Genomic DNA, 24,688 nt, shown 5'->3' with positions numbered 1-24,688 from the left:
TTTTTGTTTAATAAAAATTTGTCTTAACATGGAACTAATGTTTAGCAATGTTATCAAACTTTAATTTAATGCACGCTTATGAGTGTGCCACGCGACCCGGATGTTTTCGGGTAGATTCGGGTTAAACCGGAATTTTACAGATTTCGTTCGGGGGGTAAATATCGGGCGGATACGGGTTTAACCCTAAAAAGTCAGGCCCTAATTATCAATGGTACAAGATTGACCCAATGAGAACATCAGATCCCTTGGGGTCACTCGTACCGTTACCGTTTTCAGAACAAAAATTGAGTCGGTTATAGCGCGAGGAAAAGGCCTGGAAATAAAGTGCACTGCTGGTCATTTTCCGACGCTCAAGTAAAAGCATTCCCGTTTTCATTTCCTGTGCATGCGGAGGTGGGAAATAACTGTCTATCCCCCCGCCACAGTGTTTTCCCTCTCCCGCATACAGAGGAACGGAAAACGGAAGCGCTTCTACATAGGTGTCGAAAATCGACCACTAGATCGCCTTATTTCCGGGCGCTTTCCTCACGCTATAACTGTCTCGATTTTTGTTCTGAAAACAGCAATGTTACCAGTGACTCCAAGGGATTCAATATTTTCATTGGGTCAACCTTCTATTGTTGATAATTAAAAAGTTCATGAATGCATCGACACAGAAGCTTGCCTATGGCCTGTTAAAGTGGGCATTTAGGCGTAGAGTACATCGCTATTGGTTAAAAACTAGGAAAAAGATTTTTCTATTTTAAAAACTACCTCTATAGTTACGATGGACACACTGTATATTACTTGCCATTGGATGGTGGAGAAGTGTGGGACGAGTCATGTGACGCCGGGGCATCATTTTGGTCTGTAACAAAATGCTCTTTTATACATTTTAATGAGAGTAATAGACTTGCAACATTAACAATTGCATAGCAGGAGCATAAATGGAGGTGTGCTAAAAGTACATGCCTTGTGTCACTGTCCATGTGCCTGCACATGAGGTCGTACCGGTCAAACCATGTTGTGGTCCTGTTGGGGAGTCTGTGGTGGTGAAAATCTGGTTAATATAATTAGCAGCAGTGCATGTTGAACATTGATAATTATTGCAACCAAGTGCAGGCCCCGTGCCTGCAAGAGATTTAGATAACTGCATGAATGAATAAGACGAAGGGGAGGGATCATAGTTTCGAATGTTGCACATATTTATTTTAGTGTACAGTCATACAATGTACTAAGAGCTTCCTATGACACCTGTGCGATATGTTTCAGAGCTGTGTGAAAAACAAAATTTCCATTGCTAATAGTTTATGAATATTTCATGTGCACCACAAGTCGAATTCAAATTATTTCTTCAGACGGTGAATTGAATTGAAATAATCAGAAAAGGCCCAATTCGAATAATTTCCTACAATCCGGTGTAACATTTTCTAGTGGAATGCTCATTCGATGATGTTCTGCTCCAAATTTGTGAGCGTTTTCACCCGGCATAACATATTGTGAGCCTCTAAGTTGTGTGTGGTACACTGCATTAGTAGGATGAACTGCAGTGAAAGTTAGCCAACACGGGCCATGCAGCCTGCGTTGTGTGCATTTCTATGTTCACTTTGTGAATTTCCTGTACTTTTTTTTATAGAAACTGCACATAAGTATTTACATCCGTTACTGGATGTAACTGTGAAAGTTGGGAGTACATTTACTGGATAGAGCAGAGCCCAGGGTAGTGCTGACCATGTGCTCAGAGAAGTTGCAGCCTTTCAGGGTAGCCACAGCTGCTTCGCAGTGCTAACACGCAATTAAAAAAAAAACGTTTAGTGATAGTATTACAAACAATGTAAAGCGGGCTTCACCTAACACTCGAGCGTAACGATGTGAAGCCGACATACAGAATGAAGCCGTACACACACACAAAAAAAGAACAATGGCACTAACGTCCCTGTCGAAAAAAACCATACAGCCATCTGTATGAGCAATCATATGAGGCTCGTATATGTGTTTATTGTATGAGCAATCATATGAGCTATATGAGCATGTATGAGCTATATGAGCATGTATGAGCTATATGAGCATGTATGAACTATATGAGCACTCTCATACAGCGTGTTCATGTACATGAATGCACAACCGTCTGAACAAACGTGCAACGGCGTGATTAGGCCAAAATGACAACACGTGATTACAAAATACCGGTTTATTCAGGCACTGGCGCGACGTAGGTCCTTCAGAAAGCTTGCCAAATGCTTTTGATGAGCTTTTTTCGTTTCTGTACAGGCACCTTTGATGTCGATAGCTTACCGTTTTCTGCATATTTGACGAAGGTATCTGTTGAAAAGAACGAACAAAATTACAACTGCGCTAAATTTCTGCGCCTACAAGTATTCCAGTTCCCACAACTTATACAGCCGTATGGGTTTATGCTGAAATGAACATGACTAGGGCCTGTTTCTCATCCCAACGCGTAGATCACACCTTCAAAGCATTAAGTTGTATTTAGTCAGTCGGAATAACGCACGAGGTCATTTTGCCGATTAAAATTTAACGTAACCTTCCTCTAATGCTGGTGATGTCCAATGAACGCGGTTCTGAAACATCTGAGTATGTTTGCGTTGTGGTTGCAAAACTGAGTGTATGTACTTGTTCGCGCAGCAACGGGTTACTGACACAGAGTGTTCGTGGCTTGCTTCACTTTGGGGCATCCAAATACACATTTTTTTTCATGCTAACGTGCGATTTCGGTATGCCCTGGTGCACGACTTTATTTTAAACACTCTATACACACATGCAAAGGCTATCAGCGAACCGGCTTTCCACAAAAAGTAAAAAAAAAGCACGAATATGGTAGTTGCAGACAGCTAACCCGACAGACATAAAGGGCGATAACGGAAAAACGGGACTGCAACGTACCTGTATTGCGCACACACCTGCCACGGCTTCTGTAGTTTGATTCTAAGGTACACACACAAAACATCTTCAGTGATCACTGAAACGGTACAAAGACGCTGTCACAGCATGGAGACGGCGACGAAAATATGACTCCCACGCAGAGCGCAGCGAAATACGTCCAGACGGCTCCGAGAAGCAGGGTAGAATAAGCAAGTAAGCGTCCAAGCACTGAGATGGCACTCGCAACGGCTTGAATGAGAATCCGGGAGCCAAAGAGAATGTAGGACACGATCGGAACGGGAAATATGCACCTAAAATTTGAACAGAATCGGACGAAAGGAAATGGAGCTGCGACCGTTACGGCCCGCCGACTGTGACGAGCGTCTCTTGAAAGGCCATCACCAGACGCTGTGGCGCCAGCACTTCTAGGTGAATAATTGGTTAACTAAACGGTCAACCTTTCTCATACTGCTCATACTGCTCATATCTTTCTCATACTACTCGAAATGCAGCTCATACTGCGCATAACGTTGCTCATACTGCGCATAACGTTGCTCATACTGCGCATAACGTTGCTCATACTGCTCATTGCTTTTCTCGTATTGCTTATATCTGCGCACATAGCGCGTCGTTGGCCTTGCCGTGTGGTTCATACCATTGCTCATACTGCCCATAGCGCTGCTCATACTGCTCATTGCCTTTCACATATTGCTCATTGCCTTTCACATATTGCTCATTTCTTTACACATATTGCTCATTTCTTTACACATAGAAAGTTATATGAGTTTTTTCAACAGGGGTGCAGTGGGCTTCACTTAACTCGTGGAAATAATGAGGCGAAGTCGCCCTGCAGAATGTCTGTAATACATACCTTCATGTGTAGTACCAGAGCCCGTCATCTGCAGTAGAATAGTAGATGGTGATGTGTGTTCTGAAACAAGGATACAAATGTAACTTTTAAGCACAGGTACAGAATACGACAATGATACGTTACTAATAATGTTTTGCTGGTGATTGTGTTCAAGTATATACGCATATTTGGAATGGAGAACAAGGGCGCTCTTCCAATGGAGAACAAGGAAGGAAACAAGACCACAATCCCTGTGTTATGGGGCTTGTTGTCAATAAAACCAAAGGAATTAATTGCATTTTTTGCATATGTAATTAAGAGCATCTATGTACTTTACTGACATTGAACTTAATTTTACCTGTGTACTGTATATTATAATGGCTGTTTTCCTACATAAAAGCAAGATACAGTTGTAAAGGCGGAAAACAACCAGACATCTTTTGACAGAAAACCTCTTAATATGTTCCTGTGGAAGCCCTGTCGGTGCCATTGCTGACCTTCGGCACTTTGGGCAATAATAATTTCGGAAGCAAACGAGCTGGAAATATAGACCCATTCCGAGACTTTGTTGTGTCTGTCCCTTTTTTTCACGTGGTCCACGTCTCGGGGTCTCTTCTTTATCGATCTTGTCTCCCTGGTCTCATGTTTTTGTTTATCATCTATTCTAGTCACCAACTTGCTTCCTTCCTAGCCAGCCTTTTAGTAAGACCAGTTCCAAGGCAACACAACAGCCTAGGTCCAAGCTACTGCAAGCTCTCAATTTTAGGCTTTGCATTAACCATATGTATGTGCAACTTGTGACCCCCACATAATGTCGTACCTTCTGTTTGCTGAACAAAGAAATCATTGGGAACGGACGGTACTTCCAGCACAATTTGGCTCTGAAGAACCCCTTGGCTGTCTTGTGGAACATATGCAGTACGCTTTGCAGCAGGTGCTGAGTGGAAGAAGCATTACCAACAGGCCAATTGTTGCATGATTGTCTCACCTGTCTGCTGATCATGCTGATAGTCTTCTTCATTGCTACCACTCTGTAGAACATGATAGTCTTCTTGCAGCCAGATGGGTGGCTGCCGTTTCCTCCTCTGTGATGGTGTGTCTGACTCTGAGCTACATTGCGCTTTTGCAAGTGCTGCCCTTGCTTCTGTATACGAAGCTGCAATGAGGTATGAACATCACTGTAATGTGAGCCGCCATCGTAGAGACTACTTCTACACTTAATATTCTCCCTATGTATCTCTGGCCTATTTGTTTTATTACACTCTGTTCAACTCCCTGCAAATGTAGTTAGTTCGAAATAGCATACCTCAAACACAAATAAACAATTCCTTTCTATCTCTAGGACATTCAAATCAATAGGGAAGGTGTTTGTTCCTGTGTGTATGAAAATATTTTTGTTTTTTGCAACCTTCTTCAGAAATGTACTTAACACCCTGTGCACAACTGACTGTGCATACCACAATAATCCTATTGAAAAACATGTAAAATCAATGGCGCAATATTGTACAATATGATGATGCACTTACAGAAGATGCCTTTCATAGCAATGACGGTCGGTTTCCATCCTTCCAGGGGTGGCAGCCCTTTCTTGATAAGGTTCCTCATGTTTTTGGGTGCGTGTTCAGGTCAAGGACATTTGTTTCCATGGACCCACGTTGACGGAACTACTTCCACCGTGTCATCAGAGATGAAATTGACAACGGCAAACTGCATATAAACAGTAATTATAATATTTTTGTGTTCTTGGCACAAGCACTTTCTAAAACACAATGAAGCTAGAAGTCAGCATGTAGCAGAGGGACGACGGCATATTTGTCATGAAGTTGCAGTCTAACAAGTTTCTTCACACCCTCTACTGGCCAGCATTTCAAGGTGGACAGCTTTGACACCAGAAACACACCGATGCGAGATGATGCATATGGCATATCATAGAGGTCCTCCTTAACAAGGTATTCTCTGCCTATGATACAGGGCTTATTGCTACTGCGAAGAACTGCAAAATTGCTGATTTCAACAACATGTCCATTGATGTCGCAGCAGTTGTTGCCTTCACTACTAGTGAGAGTTGTGTGGCCCAGCTTCACTTTTTTGTACTGTGGGCTTCGACACTCGGGAACTAGAGGGCCATGATTATGCTCTTGATGCATTTCTAAGCCCACTATTTTATTTGCCCTAGAGGGCATAACCGCAGCGTCGTTTCCTTCAGAAAGTCTGTTACGCAGCTGCTCAAGTGGCAACTCTCTCTTCCTGAGTATACGCTTCAGCACCTGCATGTAATTCTCAAATGAGAACGCACTGAAAGTATCAACCGCACCATGCTTTCTAACGTCATCTGGCAGATGAGTCAGGCAATGGACATTGTACGTCACATGCTCTTCTCCATACAGCGGAATGAACCCAGACACAAAGAAACGCAACAGGTCAGCTGCATAGTCTGCATGTTCAATACACAGGCCCTCGAGTGAAAGGATCCGTAATGCGCAGTGGAGTGTGATGAAGTTCAAATATACATCATGATGAAGATATGGCTTAAGGATGACTGGCCCTGTGTACAGCAACAACTGACGGAACTCGGTGGCTTTCCATCTGTCAACTTCGTCCAGCCCTCTTGGTTTGCGTGCAAGTTCACTTGGTATATGTCTTCGGGCAGCAATAAGGGCCTGTGATACAGCTATGCGATCAGATGGACTGATCATTACTTTGCGGGGACTTGACAGCCATAATTTGACGATTTTTTTTGTGACTCCCAGGCAAACCAAATGCATATAATCAAGGGGGGCAACGTCAATACAGTTTATAGGCAGCCTGGTCAGGATTGAAGTGCCCCTGTGGTGGTCTGGGTCTGACTGGGAGCGAAAACTCTCATCTGTCCGTGTGGCAGCACCAGATTCAAGGAACACTGTCCTGTTCTTGATGTGTTGCCCCTCAACAGTGCACTTAGGACAACCGGAAAATGCATTGTGGCCTGCTATTTGAAAGACAAATGCACGTGCTGGCGCATCACATATTATACTTTTTAAGCAGACGCGTACTGTGCTGCCTTTTATGCAAATTCCCTCTGTCATCAACACCTCCAGTTCTGTGACAATTTTGCCAAGGAAATCATTTGCAGAGTTGGGCTTTGCATTTCCTGCATAGACACCAACAAGAAACGGTGCATCGTTTACTCCTCTTGCGATACATTGAATCGGCCAGAGCTGCATTTTTGAGCTCTTACTAATGGGGAGCCCATCAATGCTCAGAGAAAGCTGCACTGTTTGAGGATTGACATGCAAACGCTCTAGCATCCTCGACAGATTTGCATGCAACCCAATGTGGTAGTAGCGACCGGGAGGCATAGAAACGATTTCAGCAGAAACTGCTTTGCGACGAGTCTGCAACAAGGCCCGAGCATCACTCGGAAGGCCAGCGTGGCATTCATGCGTCCTCAATATTTTCAAAAGTGAGCTCACAGCACCGTGTGTTATGTTGTGCTCTACTGCCCACCTTTTTAGTGAGGCAAGCAAGTCTTCGTTTCCATTTCCTCGCGGTGCAGTAAAGTCCGCAACGTCACCACTTCCACGAGAGTCATCAGCAAACGCGGTGAATTCCTGAACACTTGACAAGAGGTCGGCCTCCGAAATATCGGAGTCAGACAGAACCGGCGAAAACGCATTGTCCGAACACCTGCTACTGTCATCGCTTGAACACTGCTCCATGCATGACGTACTCGCCTCAGACTGATGTGACGGATTTGAAACGTTACGGCTGGATTGACTACTTTCTGTTTCGCCAGCTTTGGGAGGCACAGCCTCCATGGCTGACAGAGCGTAAGCTGCTTCTGTCCGTCTTAACGCCTGAATATCCCAGGCGGAAATTTTCTGCAAGTGGAACCACTTGCAAGTGGTTTATGAAACCTTTCCCACTTTGGAGAACCACTTTGGGAATATCCACTTTAGGGAAAACCACTTGCAAGTGGTTCCACTTTGAGAAACCACTTGCAAGTGGTTTATGAAACCTTTCCCACTCTGGGGAACCACTTGCAAGTGGTTCCACTTGGGGGAACCACTTGCAGGTGGTTCCACTTCCGTGGCCCACTTACAGTCAGCCACAGACACCTATTTAACTGCATTGCACTTTTATTTCTCATTTTTACACTCTCAGCTGGTTTTGAAGCAATGTAAAACAGCACTGGAGTACAAAGACAGAAACAGATACTAAATGAACTGCAACAATTCATTTCAAGCTGTCACGGAAAAATGTCAAATGCACTTATTCACTTATTTGCACTGATGTCATCCAGTATTCCAAGTTTCACAGCAAAGGGAGCAATAGACACAGAAAAATGGCATCAAGAATATTGAAGCTTGTGAAGTTTTGATATTCACTACTACGCTCTAATTTAAAAGGCGGTAGTTCACACAAAAGCCAACAGGCAGAGCTGCCATGGTACCATGTACCTGACAGATGTTCGCTATTCGGACAGGTCCCAGTTGCAAATGACTCACGGTAAGCATTTCTGCCAATGAGGAAGCGTGAGAGAAGTCACATGCTAAAAGACAGCAGTGACCGGAGCTCTGATGTCAGAGCCCGACGGGTACATGTATTCCAAGGGCTTAATCTCACCAAGAATGACACATAAAAAAGTAGAAAAGAACTGTCTCCCTCCACACTCTACAGCAGTGTTCAACATAAGAAGGAAAGGGAATCTAGTCTGTCAACAACATACACCGTTGGAGATAATGAAAAGCAATAGTGTGCCAGGAGAAACACTGCAGTGTAGCGAGTATGATGGATTATATTATCTGGCGCAAGCAGGGAGCGTGACCTCACTGTGTCCAGCGTTTCTATCCGTGGCGCACTCATATTTGGAGAGCTGACGGACTAGATTTCCTTTCTCTTCTTAACTTGAATATGAGTATAGTGCGCAATACAGTTTGTGCGTGAAGCTATAAAAAATGTCCATCAAAATAACACGACATGTCACCACAAATCTTTCAAGCAAAGAGTACATGGTGGCAACCTATAAAAGTGTATCAATTGCTGTGTGCACATCTATATTTTGTTGGATAGACATTTATTTTGAAAGTAGGATTCCACAACAAAATCACCACAAAGATTATGGTATAGCCATAACGTTTGGGATGTCAGGAACATGTGTATGACATACACAGATTTTATTCAAACAAATTTATTATGAAGCAAGTGCTTCGCCTCTGTTAAGCGAGAGGGCACTGAAAGCAACACGCTGCTGACATCATCTGGCAAGGGAGAATGCAAGTTTTGAAGTAGACAACAATGCTGGGTGACGTCACGGTATCCTCCTCCGGACGAACCGCCGTAGTATGGAGCTCTGTTTTCTGCTCTTCGCATTTCTGTTTCGGTTTGCAATTGTCATAATTTAGAAACTAATTACACGTGCAAAATGAATGCGAGCATTGTATTCGGTATCGAGGGGCGGTTCGTGCTCGGTATCCGTATGATGCTCACCTAATTTTTCTCAAATCCTTGCGAAGTCTCGCATTCAATTTACTTCAATTGCAGTAAAGTTTGAAGTGTAAGTTTTGAGTCTACGAGCTTTGGACAAAATTTTCACCTATCCTTAGTAATGGGCATTGCATGCCAACACAGGGCACACTTTTATTTGTTGCCAACAGAGGAGGAACTTATGGTGTCAAAGGAAACAAGAATGCAGCAAAACTTGAAACATTACAAAGTTTAACAAACTTGGCACACCAAATAATGAAGCTCACACATCTGGTTAACTGCTCTCGAGACATCTGTCTTCCTTTTGGCAACCATTTTCTTGTTCAGGCCAGCCCAGAGTACCTTAGGCTTTCTGTCGAGGTAAAAAGGGCAGTTAAAGAATATTTATTCACAACTCAATGCTCGCTAACCTAGCATTTATGCAAAAGGCCATTCACTCATCTCAGCCCACTATAAAATTCAAAACTGGCATTACTTTGGTTGATTGTTACATTATCAGGGACAATGTAGCTTATTTTACAGAATGATATATGAAGTTCGTACATGGTATTAGAGATATAAACAAGCGATGAAAAGACATGAACGAGGACAACACGCACGCTGGACTGCTAACAGTTTAATCACCAAAAGTGAACATAAAAGGTTGCGCTCCTATCCAACCATGACTTATCTCTGTTTGTTACAAGGAATTCGGGATGAACCGACGCACAAAAATATACGCGATAAAATCTGTTGATAAACAGGGACGGGAAGCAATGCAGATGAAAAAAAAAAGTGCACTACAATAAAACAGCTGTAATACCACAGATTCAAAGCACATAACCAAGACTAATACAAAACTCGCAAAGCTAACTAGGTCCAGTAAAAACCTGCACTCCTTATCGATGATCGAAAGTGGCGGCTCGCATCATTAAACTGCCGATAGTAAAGCATGCATGTTATCCTTCATTCACCTTTTCATCAGGTTTATATCGCAACATATTCGTTTCAATACGCACCTTGGATTATGTAGTCTTTGCGGTCTAGATCTTGTCATTACCACACAACACAACAACGTTCTACTCACTCTCAAGCTCGAATGAAATGGCCTTACCAGGTCTACAAAATGCATGTTGATTGCCACAACAACAAAAGTAGTCTCCTTACCTTGTAATTACTTGTGATCGGATCCAGTAGTCCATAAAATTCAATGTAGCGTTCCCGTTCACGCCCGCAAAACACAACGGTTCAACTGAACGACAGGGATTGGATCGGATTGGATGGTCTCCTTTTGACTCTGTCGCTAGCGATGGCGATGCCACCAGACAGTGATGCTCCCACTTTCTCCAAGATTGTTGTCAAAGTGGTTTCAGTGGGCCCGTCTAACCCACTTTAGTTTTCGCTTTATCACCAAAGTGTAACCATATTGGATTAAAGTGGACATTGTCAAGTCTACTTGCTGGCAAAATGGAACCACTTCACTCCTACGTGGTATCCACTTGGGGCTGGAAAGGAACCAGTTGGGAACCACTAAGCATGCTTAGTGGTTCCCTACTGGAAACACTTGACTCTGAAGTGGGACCAGTTCAGTCCACTTCAAACCGCTTCGGTAGTCAAGTGGATCCACTTGGGATTCCAGTTCAAATTTCCGCCTGGGATACGACGCTTTTTGGCGTCTTCCTTTCGCTTTATGCATGGTCTTTAGTATGTTGCAAAATGTAGCTCACCTCCGGTTCACGTCGCGGTCAATGAAGAGGTCGTGTAAGCTTGTAACTTGCAGACGCAAGCAACTGTAACTCGCCACTGACTTGACCGCCAGATCACAGATTGGCGCCCGGCCGAACCGCCCCCACTGTTGCCAGCAGCTTCCTCCTTTCGGTGCTACACGTGCGACAACATTAAGACATGCGCTGGGAGAACGACAGCATTGACGGCGACACGAAGTAACAACGAAACAGCAGGTTTTATAGTGGAGCGCAGAACGCAGTCTGCCGTCACTGATATCGGTCGATTTTGTGACTTACACGGATGCCCCTTCGATGTTCTATGTCTATCCGGTGGCCGTACTTCACTGTATAATTTGGGGACATCACATATCCTTTAAGGGTATCCTATGGACGCCCTACGTCTATCCGGCGGCCATAGTTCAATGTATAGTTTGGGGACATTAGATATCATTTAAGGGTATCCTACGGAAATCTAGAGGACATCGATTCAGGCAATTTATTTTGGGACAATAACCGGACATCCGTAGGACAGATGTGGTTGACTGGGTCACGAAGCATTCCAGTTCCGGAGTTGATAGACTGTTCGTGGGATAATAGTCGTGTCCAGGAGCAGCACAACACACGTTGAATCACATCGACGCATGAATAAACCAGCGAACACTTCTAGAAACTGTTCTGCCGATTTGACATAATCGAAACACGGAACACAAGAGGACGCCTTGCCGGCCGATTTTATGATGAGCATCTTCTTTCGTTGTTTGCAGAGCGGAAAAGACGCTTGTGTGGCACGTAATCGTAATCCTGTCTTTGTTGTCAGGCCTCAAAGTCCGACGGCGAACGAACGCGTTCTTCACGCTCCAACCCCACCAGCCAATGAAGCATTCCAGTTCCGTAGTTGATAGACTGTACGTGGGATAATAGTCGTGTCCAGGAACAGCACAACATGCGTAGAATCACAAACTGTTCTACCGATTGACATAACACGGAACACAAGAGGACGGACGCCGTGCCGACCGATGCGAGCTATTTTGAAACTATGCTAAAACTGCTGAAACGGCCGCCGGGACGCTGCACACACATGCGCGCGTACAAAATGCGATTTCAAAACGTTGTCGACCAATCGGAGCGCGGACACAGTCTGGGCCAGTGAGCTTGCAACGTTGTAGATTGGCGCAGTGGTACATACTCTACAGCCGCATCCTCGGTTACCTGAGGAGGACTGACTACATTATCTACCTTAGCTGAATCAGCAAATGACGAATTTGAACGACGAATTTCGCTTGTGCTCGAAGCGAAACAAGCATTCTGACCGGCATCACTTACAGTTTGAGGAACAACACTACCACCAAAGGTTGAGCCTACAAGGGTATCTGCGCGATGTGGAGTCGTCGAAGTGCAACGATCACTGGGAACAGCACGGCTGGAGCATCCTGCATTACCAAAATCTCTCAGGGCAGGCTCCGTCACATGCCTGCCTCTACCACGTAAATTCGCAAAGTCCTTCTTCTTACGTTTCCGTTGCCCGTAGACGTGACTTCAAGCCATAATGGGTAAATACTATGAACACGCAGAAAACATACAAGGACAGAGAGCAAATGAACAGGACAAGAAAGTGAAAAAAAAAAACGCTAGCCACGAATTGGTCACTTCAGGACGAACCGCAGAAACCACGGACGCCGATCAGCTGCTGCGCAATACGCGGATGTTTACGAGCGGACTACGTTCGGGCGCTGCGAGCGGACGGCGCCACCTTCCGGAATCAGTGGTAAACGCCTTGGATGCATGCCTGTACTCACTTTTAATTCTTTTTCGGAAATCAGAATGCTAAAAACACACACACACAAAAAAACGCGTCATTTGAATCCTGAAACATGTCCCCGGTTAACCTCAGAAGCGGATTGTTTTTATTTGCTTTCATTTATTTATCTGGATTTTTTGAAGCTGTAGCGACAAAATTCGTTTCTTTTTCTTTTTAAAAAAAATTACAACGCTAGAGCGATATTTCAGTTCCCAGAGTTAAGATGTCTTGACGTCACCTTTCCAATGAAAGTTTCCGCAATCCGATCTGTCTCGTAGTTCAGCCACAAAACCTATGCAAAGTTCACATAGAAAACAGGGGGTGGTAGTCCTCTTAACATCAGAGCGATAGCTTTTCGACAGAACTAAGGTAAAAGAATAATGCTCCGACTGGGAGCTCACAAGCTTTTATGCACAGCGGCCACGGAGTAAGAAGACTAGGAGATGACACTGCCCATAGAAGCAAGCGCCGGCGCGCGACCAGAGACTGTCACGTTGGGGAAGAGAAAAAAGGCAGTTGCTGACTTCACGCGACAGATGGCACGGCGGCACTGTCTTCCATTTTGCGCTTTTACATGGAAGGCTATGGGGGAAAAAAGTGCTTTTCGCGAGTCGTACATTAGCCTCTACGGATGATGACAAACTATCGAACGTGAACGATGTTTGTCTTGGCAATAAATATCATGCTTGTCAACTACATAACGCTTCTTGTTTAGCGAAACCAACGGAAAACAATTTCATTCTTTTGCCTCTCGGTTCTGTTGAGCAGACGACAGGAGCACTGTGATCGCGTAAGCGTTTCATCTTCTTCTTCTTTCCTAGCGTTTAATTCACGTGCTTTCACGTGTTTTAGTCACGCCGCCTGACAAGCGACAGTATCACGTGACCGTATGCTTCGGAATTCTGCGTCCTCGTGCAACAGATGGCAGTGCGGACCGGGCCGCCGAGCGCGCACTCCTCGTACATTCTCTGGTCGCGGGAGAGAGTGAAGTTTCATCTATTACTGGCCACTTGTCGGTGCGTAGCGCAGCGTCGTCTCCATAGTAACGCGTGCTGCACGTGACCCGCTTCGTCGTGAGAAGGAAGAAGTGACCTTACTCGCAGCCTGCCACCATCGCCGGGTGTGTGGCGTTCGTAGCCATTGGGCGAGGAGGTCAGCCGACGCAAAACGCTGCGATGTTCGTCGTTGAAAATGGCGCTTGTGTATGCGTTTCTAGAGGACCAAGGAGCTACTTCAGTGCAGTCAACGAGGACATTTCGTGCTCACAAGGATGTCTTCACGTCGTTGTCGGAAGAGCAGTTTGTTTCCTTCTTCCGGCTGTCCAAAGCCTCGTGTATACACATACAGGATGTATATGGAAACATTGAGATACACATCGAGTGTTTCCCATTTAGGGAATGTTATGCACCCGCATTAGCTGAGTTAGTGTGTATGTAACCCACCATTGTGAAATTAACTACGTCTTGCACAAGCATGACATTTCTTTATTTATGAAATATTTGGACACTGCAATAAAAAAGAACTAGCAATACTTGCGCTATTCATTTTTATGCCTTTTCTGCAGAAGCTTGTGCGCAAAATATTGTGATATTGCAGCAAGTGCCTGCGGGAATGAGCCAGCACATATTTTATTGTCCGTATTGTTAGTAAGTCTTTCATTGGGCATACTTGGCATAGGCGATCAATGCTTCCTGTGGTCCGCCGTTGTTGCTCCACGATTCTCCTTCGTTCTTCAAGGAGTTGGTGGACATTGATGGTGGCACCTGTCTCCTCCTCCGTCGACATCTGCCTCCGCTCCGCACATTTTGAGCTTGTCTTCTTGTTGTAGCCGGCAACTCTCTGGAAGCCTCAGCAGGCTGTGTCTGAGCTGTTACCCGAATCACTGCTTAGTTTAGTTGTAGAACTAAAAAGGAGGAGGAGATCACTCGACAAGCTCAGCAAGCACACCGTAAGTCCACCAAATAACCTTATCCTCGTCAGTATAGCAATCTTCCACGCGACGTATAGTGGACAGATCACCGTCCTCGTCTTCTACGAATGTAATGCTAAAATAAAATACGCAATTAATCCTCAACACACGTGTCGCGTGAAAAGAAAAAGAGACAGCTCCGAGCACCGAAGGATTCCCTTCGAGCCGGCGACGGCAGCAGACGACACTGCACTGCATTCGCATTGGCTGATTCGTGTCTTACGTGCTCATCTAGCGAAGTATGTGCAAGAAGGTTTCTTTCCACGCGGTAACGAAATTTATATTTCTTAGAGGTAAATACAAAGTAAGTTAATGTCGTCAAATTTAGGCTTTTTGCTTGACAGACTTGCGTCTGCCACCGAGAGTAGCGTCATTGCTCCTCGCGCCGACAACGCTCGCCTACCCTGCAGACGACGGTGGCCTTACTGACCACTTCAGATCGTGCGTCGGCAGCGCGCGCTTGCCCGACGGTGGGCGTTGCCACGTTAGGCCGACGCACCGATGCAATGGCCAGTAATCCGCCCATGACAGCGGCGAACATTGTAGAAAGCGCGCGTCGGTGGAGAGAAGGAAATATCGAAGCTTCTCCAAGGTCGTCGGCCTGTCCTTGAGATTCATGTGAGCGAAGGAGCGGATGCTTCCAGAAGGATCGCTTGCCATGTAGCGCGATGTGTCGCGGGCCCCAGTCCGTCGTTCGAAGCCTCGTTGCCTGTTGTTGTTGTTGTTGCGTGTGGTCGCCCCAAAGACGATACGTGGCATTGCCGCCTCCGTAGACGTGGCATCGTCCCGATGCCAGAACCTGTGTCGGCTCATCGCATTTCGTTTGCACCCTGCGAGGCCTCGTAGCCAACGTCGTCGTCTTTAACATTGTCGTCGGCGCCGTTATCGATTAATGCAGTTGTCTTGTCTTCGTCGATGAGTATTTCCAAGTCACTGGTAAGGTTTTGAGCGTCGCGGCGGTCTATATTGCTGTTCGTCGAGCTCGGAGACCGGTCCCGTCGTGAGTCAGCAGAAGCATGCTGCTGCCGTGAGAGTCTTCAATTGCGGCGGGGTGACTACGCGCTGAAGGCGGGAGGCGTCAGGTGAAAATCTCGGTAGACCCAGTCGTCGGTATGGGAAACGGCGGTAGACCCGGGTGGCTTCTTCACAGTGGTAGCAGAGCGGCCTCAAGTCTGACGTTCGCTGTACGTCTGTCTTGCGAGTTCCTTGTGCGCGTGGCTCGTAGCTGAGTGGTGCAGGTTGGGCGGGTCGCGAATGCGCCCACCTGTTGCCGTGCCGCGCTGCCGATGGTGGCTGTCGCATTCTTCTTCTTGCGGGTTGGGGGGTCCCAATGGCCTGAATTCTAAAGGTAGACCACGCTGTCTTCGACTCAGTCGTTTCTGTTCTTCCAGGCCGTTGAGCAGGGATAGCCCCGCACCTCCACCAGTTATGTCACAGATGAAACACAGACGAGCGAGACGGCGAATAATCGGCGAGCACTTTCTGAAGCGAACGCTGCTCAGCTGGTTAACATCAGAGCGATAGCTCTTATACAGAACTAAGGTAAAAGAATAATGCTCCGACTGGGAGCTCACAAGCTTTTATGCACAGTGGCGAACATTGTAGAAAGCGCGCGTCGGTGGAGAGAAGGAAATACCGAAGCTTCTACAAGGTCGTCGGCTCGTCCTTGAGATTCATCTGAGCGAAGGAGCGGATGCTTCCAGAAGGATCGCTTGCCATGTAGCGCGACGTGTCGCGGGCCCCAGCCCGTCGTCCGAAGCCTTGTTGCCTGTTGTTGTTGTTGCGTGTGGTCGCCCCAAAGACGATACGTGGTAATATTTCCAAATTAGGCCCAGATGAACGAAGTTGCACTTGTTGCACAAATTGCACAGATATGTATATGTAAAAAAATAGAGAAAAAAGACACAGCAGAAATGTACAACATATAGAATATAGAATGAAAAATGGCTATACAGAGAAATAATCGCATAAACACTTGTCAAATTGTTTGACGTCAGTAATGGAGGCGATGGTACCAGGAAGGCGGTTCCATTCCAACGATGTACGAGGAAGAAATGAATCGTGAACTGATCTCGTTGAGCATGAGGGAATGCCAACTTTCTGTGGGTGATCGGTACGAGCTGAGATCTATGAAGGCTGTTGGATTAACGATTCTCTGACGATATATTATGATAATAAATCTTCTGAAACAAACAGAGACGAGTTATTTTTCGACGAGTGCAAAGTAGAGGCAGATTGAGGTTATGTTTCGTAGCAGTGACACTGGCGGCGCGGTTGTAGTTACCAAATATGAATCGAGCTGCCCTGTTTTGTACTGTTTCCTATTGAGTTTGAAATGGTGGTGTGATCAGTATCCCACACGGAGGTTCCATATTCTAACTTAGGAAGGACTAATGATTTATACAAAGTCACCTCAGTGTTAATTAGAGTGGATGAAAAATTTCGGCGAGTGTAACCTAGAGCTCGAGAAGATTTGCTAGTGATACATTCAACATTATAGGCTTGATGAAATGAAAACGCCGAGGTATTTGTAAACTGATACTGATTGAAGTGGAATGAATGGATAAGTCGCATGTACTTTATTAGAGCGAAAAATTCTCATCGATTTATATTTTGATAAGTTATAAGTGGCATGCGCCAAGTTTGACACCACCAAGAAAGCTTAATGAGGTCAGTAAGAAGTAATTCCATATCAGAATCGTTAGTAATCTGACGATAGATGGCACAATCATCAGCGTAGAGACGTACGGTGGATGTAAAATGATTTAGAAAGTCGTTAATGTATGTGAGAAAGAGAAGCGGGCCAAGGACAGAACCTTCGGGAAACCCAGAAAGGACAGGCGTTGCACTGGATTCGTTATCGTTTACGGAGACAAACTGTGAGCGATTAGATAAGGAGCGTATCCAAGCTAGAATTTTATCGTCGATGCCAAGACTGCGCAATTTATGAAGCAAAAGAGAGTGTGATACCTTATTGAATGCCGTCGAGAACTCAAGAAATATGCTTTCTGTACGGAATCCATGATCCAGTGCAACATGAAGGTGATGAACAAAGAAGACTAGCTGCATGTCACAATAATTTTTTTTTCTAAAACCGTTTTGTTATGGAGAGAAGAAGGTGTGGAATTCAAGGTGTTTGACAAGGTGTGAGTAGACAATGTGCTCTAGTATTCTACATGGAATGCTTGTTAACGATATGGGTCGATAGTTACTGGCACAATGCTTGTCTCCTGACTTATGGAGTGGAACCACCTTTCCTACTTTCCAGTCATGCGGAAGAATGCCCTCTTCAAGCGACTGAGAAACCTTGAAACCGGAAAAAAATGTGCGTTAACGTGATTGATGAGTACAAAACAGTACATTTCAACATCTTTGTGTTAATACCATCAAAACCGGCCCCTGAGGATGTTTAAAGTGAATTAATTATATTAGCAATTCCAAGCGTATCAAAAACTATTGGATCCATGGGAGCAAACTCATAAGCGTAATCGGTGGATAAGACACTTCTGTTTTGGGTGAGAATTAATTGAAAAATACTTAATTGAAGACATTGGGACACTGAGAAGGGTCAACGTGACATCACCTGATGCACGTAAGGATGACTGTGATGCCTCTTGTTTGTTTACAATGTTCCAAAATTTTCTTGGATTAGATCTCAACAAATCAGGTAATGTTTGGTTATTAACTCTCCATTACTGCGAAGTCCATGTTTCTCACTGCTGTTGGTTTGAGTTATTGAGGCACGACCTTTGAAAGTCAAAAGCAGTGCGACAGAATCGTGCGTTTCTGTCTTTTCCGCGATAAATGCTCCATGTGTCATGGACACTCACCCTTTTTGGAGGGAGAGAAATTTTATGCAGGACAGCCCTTTGTTTCTGAAAAGGGGCTCAAGGGCCCAGAAGGGCCCAAGGATCGCTCCGAAAAACAAAACAAATGTGTCGCTCAATGGGGAGTCTTAGCCGGTAAACTGAACAAAGTAATATTCTCGTCCCGCTAGCTACCAATAGGGACAGGTACGGGATGTACCTAAATGACACTTCACAGAAGTAGTAACGACTGGACACAGACTGCCGCCAACTCACAACTTCGTCTAAACACGATTTAATTAGCAATTAGAGCTAATTGGGACCCCCACATTAATCAGCACCCTCCAGGGAGTCATTGCATTAATTGGGAAGCATCTATCTCGTGTCCAGACCAAGCTGTGAGTTCGCGGCAACCTGTGTCCATAAAAAAGAAAAAAAAGAAGAAAAATAGATAGAAATAGAGTGGAGAGAAACAATTTATTCGAAAATGAACGACGCCGTGGCGAAGAAACTGCTCCGAAACGCCCGAGTGACCAGTGCCCGCCATGTTGGTAGTTGGCGACGGGTAGTTGCAGAGATCGACGACAGGTGGTCACTTAGTTGCAAGGCATCACACCAGATGGCGCCACCATCATAGCTCTATGCGAGAAAGACAGAGAACAATAAGATACTAGCGGCAACTAAAAATGACAACACTGCTAAACAAGTCTAGGCATGCGAGAGAAAAGGTCTAACCGCTAAGGCTAAACGGAACGGAGAAAACAGTACACATCATGGAAAAGGCTTAGGGGGGACGATCGGTTAGGCCTAACCACAGCGTCACAACACTATGCAGCTAACACAAGGCGGGAACCACTGGGCACACATCGCTAAACATGCGTCAACACGAACAAAAGGCTAGCTCACTGCTAAACAAGTCTAAACATGTGCGTACGGCGAACATGCGAGAAGAGGCTTAACACGAGCGCGGTCAAACAATGCACAAACATCGGCAAATCACTCGTTGGTCACCGCTAAACAAGTTTAAACACGGGGCACGGCAAACATGGCGAGAAAAGAAGCGCTGTAAAACGACGCGCAAACATCGGCAAATCACTCACCTTTTCCTCGCGGCGACGGTGCAACTGCTCCATCTGAGAGCCAGGCAGAAACTGAGCGGGCGCGGGGACTGCGGAGCAACCGAGTGCACGTCTGCTCTCCGCGACAGCCAGCAAGCAACTGACTGGGGCGCCGCGCCGCGGCAGCTATGCATGCGTGCGTGCGCGCTCCTAGCACCCTCTGCGCCGCCCGCCCGCCCGACCGCGGGTGGTTTCGGTTTCACCCTCTGCTCCTTCCACTGCGCGCGCGCGCTCCCAGCGGTAACCAGGTTTCGGTCTCATTTCTTTGCGCGTGTTTATCTCTATAAAGGCAGCGCGCACTCACGTCATCAATACGTGAAGATATTCAGCTACCACTCGTTACAAAATTGTTCCCGCACCCACACTTCTTGGGAAGAAGTGGAGAAGGAATGTTTCAACAACGAAAGTCCTCGCAACGAGCTTGTCATCACTGTTTTTCTCTACGTGATAGACACGGTAGGCTTTGGCAATATAGAAGAGATCTCGCCGGGGCTGCTGCAGGAGATGGTGCGTCCGATCTACGCCCGTTACAAGAACGTCTGTATAACGGTTCCGGACGGACCCCTGGGACTGATGAGCGAATTTGTGAGCTTGGCCAACGCAGAATTCAACTACATCGCTGCAGATATCGTGGACCTTCTCGCTCGTGCCATTGCTCATATTAAGTACGCCCTGCGGAAGCAGCGACGTTTGCAAGCAGTCTACATCGCGGACTTTGTCACCGACTTATTGAAATACCGTTTGGTTATCGACATGCTATGCCTTAAACAGTCCGAATAACTTTGACTTGACTGTTTTCTTTCACTGAAATATCTTTATTGAATACATACAAAGGAATTGATCGATACATGCCCTCACTTTGTTCCACAGTCACTCGATTCACAAGGACGCTCATGGTCTCTCTTGCCCGATGCTGTACAAGGAGGGGACGTACTTCTATGCAGGCAGGTAGGTGGGCTATCGGAGAGGTTGCTGGACGGCTGTCCCTGTGTTGCATGATATGCGGCGACAGCGGCTATCGCTTCCTGAAAAACAATGCCATATATAGAATACACTCCCTCAGAGCAGAGCTGGACTACTTACATTTTGCTCCACGAAACGACCCACATCGTGGATGGATGCCCCTCATGGGCTTTCGATCCATTGTCGTAGAACCAGAGCGCCTCATCCTGCTCCTCCTCCTCACATTGCGCTGGTGGCGTCTGTACTTTGGACCCCGCGCCATGTCTGGGAGGTTGCTGGACGGCTGTCCCTGTGTTGCATGATATGCGGCGACAGTGGCTATCGCTTCCTGAAAAACAATGCCATATATAGAATACACTCCCTCAGAGCAGAGCTGGACTACTTAGATTTTGCTCCACGAAACGACCCACATCGTGGATGGATGCCCCTTATGGGCTTTCGATCCATCGTCGTAGAACCAGAGCGCCTCCTCCTGCTCCTCACATTGCGCTGGTGGCGTCTGTACTTTGGACCCCGCGCCATGTCTTACTCGATGCCGTTGCGATATTGTATATGACGCCGACGATGACAACCAAACGAAAAATGAAAGAAGGATTTAATTTAACCCCAATTTGAAGTAATTCTCCCTTTAAGAACTCCTTAATTTTGCATAATCAACATGGACTCTATGAAATTCGTGTTTCCCCCCCCCGTTTTGGAATAATCTAACGAAAAATGAAAGAAGGAGTTCAATTTTGAATGAGGCCAGATTAAAATGTACCCCCCAAATCTTCCCCATTACACTTAATCAGAATTCATGTTTCCCATGAATTCTCTTACCCCTTCCCAAATTTGACTGGTGTGGGGGATGCACCACAATTCCCCATTAAGCCTAATCAGAATTCATGTTGGACATAAATTCGCGTCCTTCCCCAATTTTGAATAGAGCAGGTGATGCTCCCCCGAATTTTGAAGTTCGCGGAGTCTAATCAGACCTCATGTTAGGCATGAAGTCCCTCCCCCAATTTGAAGTAATTCTCCCGTGTGAATCTACGAAATAGAGAAAAAGAGGCATTACTCAAACAAAGATTTAAACACAAAAATGCACTTACCTCCTGTGCAAGCAGAGGCGACATTTCGGTGGCATCGTCGACAGCATCTTTAACTGCGGATTATCCCACGCTCGCTTTTATACGCAGGATCTGTGGTTTCCTATTCTTCTATTGTATTGGGGCAGAGAGAGAAAGAAAGAGAGAGAGAGAGAGAGTCGCATGATGCGAAAGACGATACACATTTATTGCCTGTCGCGTTTACATGGGATGTTCGTGGTCTTCCATAAGAACACAGGAATCCAGTCTAGTAATAAAGTACCAGAATAAAGATTCTACAAACAAAAACCACTACTGAAAAACACTCACGGTATTTGACTAGCCATCCAGCGTTCAGCGAGTTCTCTCCAACCCGCTGCACTCGCTCTGTTCCACTGGTGCACCAGGGAGTAGAGGAGGTGCTCTGCTGCCCCGAAGCTTAAGGGGGCAGTGCCTTCTAGCGGTAAAGTCTCCTCCTCTAAGCTTCGGGGCACTCTGAAAAAGAGCTCTCCCTCTAGTCCCCGCTGCACAGCGATTTCTCGCCACTAAGTGGTGTAGCACGCCATGAGCACTTCTGTCGTAGCTGTCTCTGTGTTCTCTTCGCCTACGATGGCGAACGTTTGCAAAAACAACTCCATATCCAAGCGGGCTACATCTCCCCCCGCACAGGGGACCAGCTGGAAGAATAGCTGTATAATGTGCGTTACAGTGAAACCTTCAGAGAAATGTTAGGCATGAGAAAGGAACTATTTCTAAACAAGAAGAGATAGAGAAACACCTACCAACTGGTGGACGAATGTGGGCCAGAAGGACCAAAATTGTTTGGAACGTGAGCAGCATTGTCCCGACGGTCTTGATTCGGGGATAGTGGACGAGGGGGGTACAGGGGGATGACCATCTTATAGTACAGGGTTCTCACGCTCGCACTAACCCCATTTACGTCATATCCATCGATTACGTAAATCCGTCACTTTGCTTCTGTGACAGGATGCCGCCTTTTGTTCCTCCAATATCGTGCGACGAGGAGTGGGAGACAGGCCCACAGTGGGAGACAGGTGGGACACAGGGGCGGTTCGAGACCAGACACGTTCAAGGACTACTAAGAGAGAGAGAGAGGAACCACTGGCACATCCTGTGTAACCGTCCCAGACGAGAAGACCCAGAGTGGGATTCGAACCTCCTACACTGGAGACGATACACTAGCCACTAGTCTAATTCGTGCTGCGTGACGCTTTTCTTATCGCGGGGCTCGTGTCTAAAGACGTCAAAACGTGTTCAAACACGTCCAAACATGTCCAAACACGTTCAAGGACGTCATAGAGAGTGAGCGAGGGAGGAACTAGTGTGTCCAGGGACGACTTCAACGGCTCGCCTGTGTCTGAACACGTTCAAACATGTTCAAACACGTCTTAACAAGTCCAAACACGTTCAAGTACGTCATGGAGAGTGAGAGGAAAAGCTTTACTATAAATGTCGAAACGAACGTTTGATCGTCGTTCTCGTGCCATCATGCTCAGCTTGGTAGATCCTCGTAAGTAATACCCATGTCGTCATCATCGAAATGCTTGAAGAGTTTCGTTTACAGTTTACAACACTTTTGCTGCGCGTGAAGTCGGTTTTTTCCCGCCTCACATATTTTGGGAGAATGGCAACGCCCGCTTCTTCTGCACCAACTGCGGTGGATGGTGGTCCAAAGGTACGTCTCCTCGTTATTCTTAATACGTTCTATAATCGGTCACATTTTTTTCAGAGCAAAAGCATTGGACGGACCGATTGATACGCCCGTTTCTCGGCTGTCGGACGGTACCGTTCGACGTACATTGCGAAGGACTTCGACTATTAAAGGAAGTTGGAGAAGATGGACCATCAGTGTCACTCTGTGACAGAAGAAGATTGTACGTGTGTGTTTGAGATAAAAACACATGTTTCTCACGCTTCTTTCGTGCAGATTACGAATGGCTTCTGACGGGAGATCTACCCCTGGTCCTAACCTTCAAGCCTCCTCCGAAGACCTCCTTTTTGCGGATTGGCGATCAACTGACCACCTGTCGTTGCAGTGGACTCTGGTCGAGAAACCCCAGCCATTGGTTAGACTCGAGCCTTTGTCCGTATTTGGGCCCCGACTACGAAACCAAAGCTGGAGCCCAATTCATGTGTAACCTCTCACGATAAATAAAAAAGGTTGTGTATATACTCTCATTCCATCTCAGTCATGACGCCCGAGCAGAGGTTTGCAACCTTTGTGCAAACGCGAATGTATCGGGACTTGCTGCGATTACGCGATTATATTCACGGCGATGGCTGCGAGGGTGACTTTCGCTCGATTCTCAAGACGATACCCTTACGTCTGTTCACCGTCAGTGGGAAAATTGCAAAGAAAATGAAGCGATTCATAGATTACAGGCTCGAGCTGTTGGAAAAGTATAGACGAGGAGAGGCAGTCGACCCGTGTCTCATCAACGCGGGTTTCAACCGACCTATCGCCCGTCGCTACTGGCTTCTATACACATCCCTTGACGTCACGGTGACCGGCGACGAGCGTCGGGTCAGCACGTTGGAAGATCGTCTCGCAAGCGTCTTGTGTATGTCGTGAAAAAAATAAATAGACTATTTTACGAAACGAGTTCGCTCACGAGGAGGCGTTTTATTGTTTCGTCATTCTCTGCGAGGTTACAGGAAAACATGGATACACAATTTTTCAAGCTGCAGTGTTTCGACATGCGCGTGGCTACGTAGACACAAAAAAGCCCGCAATAAGGCGAAAAAGTCGATTGAATACACTTGTCGTTATACTCGTCCACTAGTAAAGTCCTTCGAAGGTTTGCTTCGATGGGGGAAGCGTTGTTGCGTTAGGCGTGTGCTTCGTCCGAAGCGCAAATGCCTCTAAGCATGGAGGAAGCGAGGGGGTTCAGGGACACGAATTCCGAGATGTCGCTCTTGTACATCTTTTCTGTGGGAAGTTGACGGTACGGTCCTTGTCGACGCACATGAGCTTGGGACACTCATATACATATACTTGAAACCGCCCAACAATACCACTGCTTGCTGGTACACCATCAAAGGTACGATAGGCTTCAGCGAAT

The 24,688-nt window shown here is 46.1% G+C and overlaps 1 protein-coding gene across 1 annotated transcript; it reads right to left on the bottom strand.

Annotated features, from left to right (window-relative positions):
• Nucleotides 1–937: 937 nt before the first annotated feature.
• LOC135373176 (uncharacterized) lies at nucleotides 938–10,802 on the bottom strand. The gene is made up of 6 exons (XM_064606417.1): nucleotides 10,325–10,802; nucleotides 5,239–5,419; nucleotides 4,701–4,868; nucleotides 4,533–4,649; nucleotides 3,734–3,793; nucleotides 938–1,023 (listed from the first exon to the last, which is right to left on the bottom strand). Exons 2-6 carry the CDS (start codon nucleotides 5,315–5,317, stop codon nucleotides 938–940), a joined length of 510 nt encoding a protein of 169 aa, XP_064462487.1. The 5' UTR covers nucleotides 5,318–5,419; nucleotides 10,325–10,802.
• Between the last annotated feature and the right edge of the window lie 13,886 nt (nucleotides 10,803–24,688).

Source organism: Ornithodoros turicata, unplaced genomic scaffold, assembly GCF_037126465.1.
Source record: "Ornithodoros turicata isolate Travis unplaced genomic scaffold, ASM3712646v1 Chromosome215, whole genome shotgun sequence".
In the NCBI taxonomy this organism is placed as follows: domain Eukaryota; kingdom Metazoa; phylum Arthropoda; class Arachnida; order Ixodida; family Argasidae; genus Ornithodoros; species Ornithodoros turicata.
The sequence above is the reverse complement of the archived record's forward strand: the minus strand, read 5'-3'. Positions and strand labels throughout refer to the sequence as shown.

Coding starts and splice junctions, on each gene's coding strand:
- LOC135373176 (XM_064606417.1), bottom strand. CDS start 5,317: ATGAGGAACCTTATCAAGAAAGGGCTGCCACCCCTGGAAGGATGGAAA. Junction 3,794..4,532: donor CTTTGTTCAGCAAACAGAAG/GTACGACATTAT, acceptor TCCTTGTTTCAG/AACACACATCACCATCTACT. Junction 1,024..3,733: donor CTCTGGTACTACACATGAAG/GTATGTATTACA, acceptor TCACCACCACAG/ACTCCCCAACAGGACCACAA.